The sequence below is a fragment of the Penicillium nucicola genome, assembly GCF_028828085.1.
Source record: "Penicillium nucicola strain IBT 29836 chromosome Unknown utg000015l, whole genome shotgun sequence".
NCBI lineage: Eukaryota > Fungi > Ascomycota > Eurotiomycetes > Eurotiales > Aspergillaceae > Penicillium > Penicillium nucicola.
This window is the reverse complement of record NW_026643139.1, coordinates 3,446-12,908: the sequence shown is the minus strand read 5'-3', so window position 1 is coordinate 12,908 and position 9,463 is coordinate 3,446. Positions and strand designations below refer to the sequence as shown.

The following is a 9,463-nucleotide window of genomic DNA, read 5'->3' as shown; positions in this document are numbered from 1 at the left end:
GATCAACGTTGTGCTCGTGCGATTTGTATGCTTAGTGCGGTGCGACTTACCACGAAACCCGTTCCAGTTGCACATTGTGGTATTTATTTGGGTCGTCCATGGCGGCGCAGCAATTGCAGGGAGAGAAAGAAGCGCACCAATCAGCCACTTTAACGTGAAAGGGGTTTGTGGCATTTTTCAAGACTTTCTAGAATTGAAGCAGACTGAGCTCTGGCCGGACCGACGGCACTTATAGGAAAGGCTGACCAGTATGCTCATAACGGAATGTTACGTATTCTGTGCGATAAATTTTCTTCAGTTCAACGAGCCAAGTCCCAATCAATCCCCAAGGCAACTACTGATGCCATCGGTTCACTGATTTAGATGAGAAGACATCTGCATCGACACTGGCTACTGTAAGTATTGCGTTTGATTGCTGTATTATCCATCGTGAGAGGCTACCCATGCATTATGCCTTTTTCAGATATTCCTGCTTTTCCGCCTCTAGGGTAAGTTGAAATTCGAATGAGGATTCCTTCGTTGACATAGGCTGGATCATTTTCGGGAATTGCAGATAACCGGGTAACTGATTAGGATCTTGACCCTGCTTGTGACCAGCCAACAGAATGGCAACGTGCCTTTTGCGTAACTGAAAACCCACCTCGCAAAGAATCCATCCTATGCCCTTGTGCAACATTCGTATAGCCCCCTATCGTAGGACAGGCCCATTTATCGTGATATACCACCGTCTTGTTTTCTCGCTTGGGATTCAAATAGTCAGAGCCGATTCGATTTTCCGTTGCGGTCTGCATGTCGAACCTGGGTATATGGGATAAACATGCATTATAGTCTGTCTATTCAGAGCTTATTATAAACCCTCTGCCCTCTCTCTACTTGGGACCCATAGCCAGATATCTGTCTCTAGTGAGTGGTTTTATGTCATAACGGCTAGCCAATGTGCGTTTTTTACGTCGAGAATTATTCTATCTCAAGTTCAGAAGGGACGGACATCCCTGCACGTAACCTGGAAACAGGATCGAGATCCTACTGCGTTCAACTGGCTTCCGCCCATGGTTTTTCTGTCAGTGAACGAATTGAGAAATTACCAACTTTCTGACGATACTCGCCTGAGATTGAGTTGTCGCATAGGAATTGAGGACACAAAAGGTAAGAGTCACGATCAAGTCATGAAAGAGGGAGGAGTAAGAAAGCCAGGTTCCAATTGACCCTTGACCCTAAGCCCAAAACCCTAAACCCTAATGATGAACTTGCGGATACGGCAAAATCCTAGGTCCCCCTTATTTCACCTTGGGGCGATAAAACTTCCTTTCGGTCAATTATCACAGTGGCTTAAATCTATTGTCTACGGTACTTTATCAGAAACCTTCATGTACACATTCCCTCGAGATAAACGGAGCTGAGCTCACGTTGTTTGTCTACTTTGACCGCTTGCGATGCGCCTAGAATCGGATTGAGGCTAAGGCTCGGCTTCTCCGGTCTTCTTTGGCAAGTTACTGTGTTGTGACCTACCTCTCGAGCTTGGATTATCAAAGCTGTAGCTGGCGTCATAAGCGCCATAAAGGTGAAGGTTCTTTTAGAATTCTCCCCTGTATCGAAGGTATGCTTCAGCCTGCGGCTATTTATTGATCTTGTTGGTGAGTAAGATAGACAATAGGTCCGGCAGATGATCGAAAAGCTCGCTCATTGACCAGACAATGTGAAGAACGAAGAAAGCACTCAAGTCTTTACAATGCATTCAACATGGCTTTGTCTCGACAATAAGCAACTACGTGGTACATGGCCGCGTGCTCTCATAATGATGATTTTGGGTTCTTTTTCTAATCAAAGATGCTAAAGTTGAGTATTATTGCACTATTACCGAAGTGGTCGACAGATAAGGATGAGGGAACCAGAATAATATTGAATAATACTGTATATTCCCCGAACCTGATGATTTTTTTCAACCCGCTCCAGGGAAGCGAAACCATATACATTGATCAGCTCTGCGCTTGAGCAGGATCTGAACGATCTTGTCGTGTCCAAAAAGACAAGCAGCGTGCAGCGCATTATCGTATTCTTTACCCGGGGCGTGGACATCGGCTCCTTGCTCTAATAGCATCTGCACGATCTTGTCGTGTCCTTGAAAAGAAGCTGCGTAGAGCGGATTTCCGTAAAATCCAACCTGGGAATTGGCATCGGCTCCTTTTTGCAACAGCATCTGCACGATTTCGTCGTGTCCTTCGAAAGAAGCTGACTGGAGCGCATTTCCGGATTCTCCACCCTCGGCATTGACATCGGCTCCTCTTCCCAACAACATCTGCACGACCTTATCATGTCCAAAAGAACAAGCAGCGTGCAGCACATTTCCGTATTCTCCACCCTCGGCGTTGACATCAGCCCCTCTTGCTAACAGCATCTGCACGATTTCGTCGTGTCCTTGAGAAGAAGCTGCCTGAAGCGAATTTCCGTGAAATCCACCCTGGGCATTGACATCGGCTCCTCGCTCTAGCAGCATCTGCACGATTTTGTCGGTTGTTTTCTGCGGGGCCCAGATCAATAGCGTTGTTCCTCTATTGTCGGCCTTACTGATGTTCCCTTCCTGGCCGTTTTAATATTGCCACAGTGAGTGCATTCGTTGATCGCACGGAACTGTATAGAATTGCTGTCTTCCAAAAAAAGGAAACCGCCGGGAAAGCCGTTTTATGTGCGTTTGGTCCCCGTGATGTACGCAATTCGTTATTTCTTTGTCCAACGTCAGTCATATTCTGCACGTGATCGGACCAAAGCACCGCTCAATATTCCAACAGGCCTCGGATCATGAAGCTCGCTTGATCTCTACCGCGTTCTAACTCGGTTATCAAAAGGTATTGCAAGTAGATCTCACCCATCCGATCTTCTGCACTACTCAGGCTCCTACAATATGCAAGATGGGAATTCTCTGAAATCTTCTTTTGAAATAAAGTGTGGAATTGTTAGTAGAGACAAACGTGGATATATGCCATGGACATAGATAAGAAAGCACACCTATTCACATATACCGGGCCAACCTGGATCCATATCAGTATCTGCATGTGTGCCCCGTGACTTGAGCCTAGAACTTGACCGTCATACCGTTTGCTAGGTTTTTGTTTCTTGTAGCGTACGTAGCCTGCTACTTCTTCTAAGAATGCGTCTAGAATTGGGATTTGGGGTTTGAGATTCCGAATTCCCTTCGCCTCCGCTACCCCTTGCACTGCCGACCTGGTGGGCTCGTTTTTCTGCCATTTTGATTCTTTTCAGCCAAGATCCAGACAGGTGGGGCTTTGCCAGACGTATGGCTTCCAGAATGCGTTGTTGCCTCTCCAATGCTCGCTTGTCTATGCTCGAAAGACCCTCAAGTCTATCTATCTCCGATTCTAGATCGTGCACAAGAGAATAAGGATAAGCCAAACGCGTCTTACTGGCCCTTGTCTCTTCTTGTTGCCGCTCTTTCTTTGAAAGAATCCAGGACCAGTTGTCTACCTGGTTCAGCCATCCCGAACTTTTCAGGTCATAGTTCAGGAGTTGGAGGACTTGTTGCTCCATATGTACTATAACGGCAACACTTTGAGCGTTCATGCGAGTGATCACATGCTGATAGTCACCTTCCAAGACGCCATTGTGCGATACTGGCTCGTCGATACAGGGCCAATCTCTGTGGAGTACTGGCGATGGAAGGAATCAGCTTGTCCAAGTCTCTCGTTTGGCGTCAACACCTCACCTTTCTGGGATATTAAGAAACAAGTAAGTGCGAGTGCTCGGAACCCAGATAGACTCTTAATAGACCGAGCTTCTGCTAATAATTGTAAGAACCGAGAGAATATATCTTTGGCATAGAGTAACATGATGACCGTCGTTTGATCCATGACTGGGAGAGCTCTCCTAAAATAATCTCTTTCCTCTCGTTTTATATGCTCTTTTTGCGATCCCGTCGTCTCTGGACAACTTAAGTATTTAAAGAACTCCTCGACGATGTCCTAGCACATTGTAAGTTCTAGTCAACTCGTGTGAATCAAAATTCTCATACATCTACCAAAAGATCTCGAAGGTCGTTAAAATCCATGAGGGTCTAAGATGGTAGCAGACAATAGGATTGAGTACAGACTTTATCTACCGCAGTCGCTCTGCTGGCCAGTGATATATGGACAAAGAACCAGTTGTCAAATTGCAGTCCTGAAATGGAGCACAGAGAGACAGATTGAGTCGATGATGCATCGAAGGTAAAGACAGCTCCCAGCCAATTGCAGGGCCATCGGCTCTTCTTAGCCCATTATTTCAATGGCCCCACTATTCGACCATAAGCGCTGTTGGGATGACCCTGAGCATGTTCAAATGGGCTCAACCCCCGGATATCCAAATCTAGGGAGCGAAAGACCCTTTTTAGATCCCGGTGTCCAATTGTGACTTGAACTGTACCTGTCTTACGAAGCCGGCTTCTCTCGTGTCGTGTATTTATTCCTAGTGCCATATCCCTACATTGGGTGTCACTGAAACATGTTGCGTCGGCTCAAATATCCATTCACTCTTTTGAAACGGCGAAAGAGACTCAATTACATTAATGTAAATACGCCCCCAGTCGAAGGATGGCCCATAAAGGCTCAGATTCCTGATCAGTATTCCTTGTCTCCTTGCAAGGCATTGATTGACCTTGATGGGTCCGTTGACTCAAAGGAATTACCGGAGGTGCACGCACAACGACTCAATGCGATTCAGCGCCGGGCTCAACGGCTTGACCACTGGGGTCTGTTTATTGGACTCGTTCCAGTGTGCGGTTTGCTGTGTCTTTTCCACCGTGTCTGATCTTACTGACTGTACCCACAGCATCGGCGATATCGTTAACACTGCCCTTGCGGTGAGGCTACTCTATGGTTGTCGGAGGTTGGGCACCAAGCTCCCTCCATCGCTATATAAAAGGATGGTGGCCAATATAATCATCAGTCTTCTCATTGGTTCTTTTCCTATTTGCGGAACCATTCTTGACCGGTGCTTGGTCAGATGCAACAAACGAAATGCTCTCATCCTTCAATCTTTTTTCAATTCCCAGGGCTGCCAAAGGACGAGAGACTGAAAAATACAATAGCAAATGAAGGGGCGATACAGGATTGGTTAATACGAAGGCCTATCGTTACAGGGCGCATGAAGCATCCTAAGTTGATACGCGGGATAGTCAAGTTCTGGGATTTAGACTGATTTTATGTAAGACCACTAATAACCATGACTACTATAACTTAGTTTCGTAGATAGGTGGCGTTCCGGGTGAATGCTCAACTGATTGGATCGATATCGGCGACTATGTCTCATTGAACGTCAACAGTGCAAAGTGGTGAAACGCTCTCTCAACTTTGTCTTCCGCATATGTTGCATTGATCTCACCGCAATATGCTGTATAGTCTCTGTGACACTAGCACGGTTCTTTTTAGAATGCATTAAGCCCGACTTTTACGAAAAGCAAGGGGGAAAACGGAGATAAAAAAACGAACGATAGACTCTGATGAACACTCAGTTTGACTTTCGGTAATACCCAGGAACGCTAGACGTATCAATGTTTTTGGAAAACCGTTTTATGTTACCTGCGTATTCCAGATGTGATTTCCAAAAACACCCACAGTTGATCAAGGTATAATCCCTTAATCGGGCCTGAACAGCGTTAGCGCGTTATGTCGACCATTTTGAAAACGGTGGTCAAAAAATGAATTTGGAGACTAATACCAAATAAACTGACTTATTGCGAGTACGTCAAATCAAACTTTTGTATTAGTCCCAGAAAGTTGCTGCAAATTTGTGGACGCTGTATATTTATTTATTCAAATACTAGAAGAATGGAAGTGAGGACTCCCGCAGATGGTGTAGTCTCTAGATAGCGTTACCTTCAGATAAGCTTGTTGTGGTATTTCTGGCATTCATCATCACGGAGATCTCTGTCCATAACGGTTTGCGGATTTGAAACCCCAAGCACATTGTAACGTTGACATGACGTGTTTCCCAGATGGTCCTCCGGGCGTTACTTTTACTAATTGATCAAGGCGATTGGGTGATAATTGTGACAACAAAAAAGTGCTAAGAGTTTGCACGTACGATGAATGGGTCGGCCACATAGCTACGTAATAAAGTAGAGTCACGGCCAGCGGATCCTGCTACATACAGCGCATTGACAACCCATGATAGTAGCCCATATTCTGTGATAGCCAGTAGCAAAAGTAATGTATCTAAAGCAGCAGTGTCGACCCTGCTCTGCCGAAAATCACAACATGAATTCTTGTCTACAGTGCTTGCAGTTTTCCCATTTGTTTCCGTCCTATCGTGAACAGACCACAAAAGTTTTCGAATAAGACTTGTTCTTGCATCTGCAGACCCCAATGTGCTGGCAGAGATTCCAATAAGACTAGGCTGACATAGATACTTGTCTGCAATGCAGATGTAGATCTTAGTTGAAGCGAAACTGTGACATAGCGTATGATTTATTGTACGCATACCGGACCGAGCATTTGGGTCCTCAGTGGGTGAGAGCGAGACTTGTCTTTGATTTCTCTGAGCTTTCGTTCCAGGAATGGGTTAGTTGAAGGTATTTGTTGGTTTTCTCTTCTGAGCTTTTCGATACGAGTGCAAAGAAAAGGGGTGCTGTCGCTGGGCATGATTTCTGACCTCTACGCACCTCAAAAGGTCGGCTTCTTATCTTTTGTGGCGTGTACGTGAAAGGTAGACGAACAAAAATCATTAATTGTTGTGTCTTTTTTGGAACTTGGCATCCTCAGCTGCACAAAAAACATGCAACTAAATTTAGCCATGCGAAGGGCTGCGGCGCTGTCGCGCCACTATTCGATGTCCCTGATTTGATAAGTATGCACCACCGGCGAAACTTGCCCTCATTGCCTCATCCTCAAGTTTGATCCAATACCGACAGCAACCTTATCTGGTGCTCTAAAAAAGACCGCAGAAGCGGTTTGTCTGTCTTTTTTTTCCATCTTTCAAAGCATTTCTGGGCGGATACCTTGGTCAACGAAAAGGGCAGGCATTCAATTTCGGACCATAAGGCTGCCGGAAAGATGGTATAAAGTAGGTGTCAGTACAACTTTCTTGGTTGAAGGAGGACTCTCAATGGCCCCTTCTGTCTTACCATGGGCTATCCTTCCAAGCTGTCAGGTGGACAGCTTGAGCACGTTGATTCAGCTGTATGAGCCCTATACCGATATTGAGCAGTTGAAATGCCAACCAGTCTGCGTAACCATCATTGGCTATGAACAGCCACAGGCATACGGTCCTGGTATTCATACATCATTATATGAGGTTCAAGGTGAAAACACCGTATGCAACTTTTTGCAGCTTTCTGCGGCCTGTAGCCTCAAGCCACAACCACTCTATGCCAAGCAGTCTGTTTCTATAGATGCCGAGCACACTGCTAAAATCTTTCATAGCCTATGCCTGGAGTTTAGTGACGTTATATGTATCAAAGCCCGAACCGTGGACGAGGCTGTTCACAGATTCCTACAGTTTCGAGACTGCACTGATGTTAGAGCCGATAGAAAGCCCCAGTTGATTATTCTCTTTGAAATGATTTCATCACAGACTACAGTAGATGAGACGGGCGTAAAGAAACACCTCGAAGCCAAATTGGCCAAAGATGGGAATGCCTCCCAGTGGACTTCGCAACTATTGCAGCATTTGATTGTGCAATTTGATGACCCGCAAAAAACGAATTTGCCCGAACTTTTGACCCGCATCCAAATGTATACTACCACAATGAAAAAGAGACGCGAAAAAAAGAGCCACATATGGACACTTGGAGAGCTCAACTATCTATTTGAGCAATACATCGTCACCAAAATGCCTTTTGTAGCATACCGTCAAGATCTGCCGAGGCTTAGCAGCCCAAGGCGGGGCGCCACCTGGTATCCAATGGCGTTTCGAAAGCGGATATGGCCCGGAAAAGAGATACAAAAACATAACGGCTTATCACAATGGCTCCAGGCCATGGATCACGATAGCGATTTGAACAGCGTTTTGGCCCCGGTCTTTGCAAAGATGTTTCTGGAGGATGCCGGCCTCCTCCCGCACGGTATGTATTATCCCACCGAAAGAGCCCACACCACACTTATCAGAGTATGCTGGTGCATTTAGATTTCCTCCCGCAGAGCTCGTTGCAAGCATATATGGGCCATTGTGTAGACAAGCGTGGCACTGTGCCGTTCAGCAGTGTGTCTGGATAACCCACAAAGGACTTAGCAGCTTTTTAGATGATGTAGTCTCAAAAATGGGGCTCCAGATCACGGATCTCTGGCACGATGCGCAATTGGGGCTACAAAAAGTCCGAGGAAAGCCATTTTGCTGCATGTGTCCATGGAGCCTGCAACCCTGGGCCGTTTTCCCTTGCGGTCACAGCTTATGCGAGCGCGACGCCTGGCGTTATTCTGGGATCCAACCCAATGATGCCGGGCACCCGACTTTGGCCCAATTCAAAGCCTGCCCGGCATGCCATGCACCGGTGGACATAAAGTTACGGCTTCGCCCGTTACAGGCCGGTTATCGAGTCGCAACATTTGATGGAGGTGGTGTCTTAGGAATAGTCTCGCTCATTGCTCTTCGAGCTATTACCGCGAGCCTTCCAGAGGCACTGTCCGTACATCACTTTTTCGATCTCATAGTCGGTACAAGTACAGGTACGTTGAGTTGGGCCTTGTGAGTCTTGTGCACATAAACGAGGTTCAACTGACGGTCAGAGGAGCAGGCTCAATCATAAGCGCTGCGCTTGGTCTTATGCAATGGCCGTTGTCGTATTGCATTGAGATGTTTTGCTCCACGGCAAGTGACGTATTTATGAAGAACCGCGGATTAATAGCCCTTGTGCGAAGATTGCTCCGTCTCCACAAGACCGGGGCACGATATGACATGAATGTATTTTGCCACATACTCAGAAATGCCTTTGGAAATGACCTGATGCGACAGAGCACAGTGAGAACGAAACCAGATGTTGTACGTGTAGCCATCACGTCGGCAACCTTCGATTCACAACTATGCTTATTCCGTTCCTACGGAGACGTGGTGCGCGAGGTAGAACACGGAAAATACAAAGCAGAGAGCTTGTTCGATCTTCCCCTGTGGCAAGCGTATGTTTCCCGTTACTCTGATGACCATGGCCTTGGTTTGTTCCCAGATAGGATATGCTGATCTTCTCTGGTTCTTACGTAGCATTGCCACAAGCTGTGCTGCCCCTTGGTCTTTGAGCCAGTGAACGGACTTCAGGATGGGGCTTTTGCTGCTAATTGCCCTGCTTGGGTGGCAATGATGGAGCTGAATGAGCTTTCTATGCTAGGCAGCCGTCTACTTGATTATTCGGTAAGCTTTGGGACTGGTCGGTTTCTGTGCCCGGACAAAAGCCGTTCGCGGAGATGGATAAAGCATCTCGTTCCAGAATGGGTTTCGAGATTAGGCTGTGGTTTGGGCAGTGTAGTGGACGCCGATTCTATGTATG

At 46.5% G+C, this 9,463-nt stretch overlaps 3 protein-coding genes across 3 annotated transcripts; 2 read left to right on the top strand and 1 right to left on the bottom strand.

The window, feature by feature from the left end:
- Positions 1-1,939: 1,939 nt before the first annotated feature.
- On the bottom strand, positions 1,940-2,494 carry N7511_011543 (ankyrin repeat domain-containing protein; the record flags this gene model as incomplete). The annotated part of the gene is made up of 1 exon (XM_057133920.1): positions 1,940-2,494. The coding sequence occupies one exon, from the start codon at positions 2,492-2,494 to the stop codon at positions 1,940-1,942; it is 555 nt and encodes a 184-aa protein (XP_056978423.1).
- A 1,049-nt stretch (positions 2,495-3,543) lies between these two features.
- Positions 3,544-3,858, top strand: N7511_011542 (uncharacterized protein; the record flags this gene model as incomplete). Its single annotated transcript, XM_057133919.1, has 2 exons — positions 3,544-3,741; positions 3,835-3,858. 2 exons carry the CDS (start codon positions 3,544-3,546, stop codon positions 3,856-3,858), a joined length of 222 nt encoding a protein of 73 aa, XP_056978422.1.
- Positions 3,859-7,545: 3,687 nt separating this feature from the next.
- N7511_011541 (uncharacterized protein) lies at positions 7,546-8,201 on the top strand (the record flags this gene model as incomplete). The annotated part of the gene is made up of 2 exons (XM_057133918.1): positions 7,546-8,050; positions 8,113-8,201. The coding sequence occupies 2 exons, from the start codon at positions 7,546-7,548 to the stop codon at positions 8,199-8,201; spliced, it is 594 nt and encodes a 197-aa protein (XP_056978421.1).
- Positions 8,202-9,463: the final 1,262 nt, after the last annotated feature.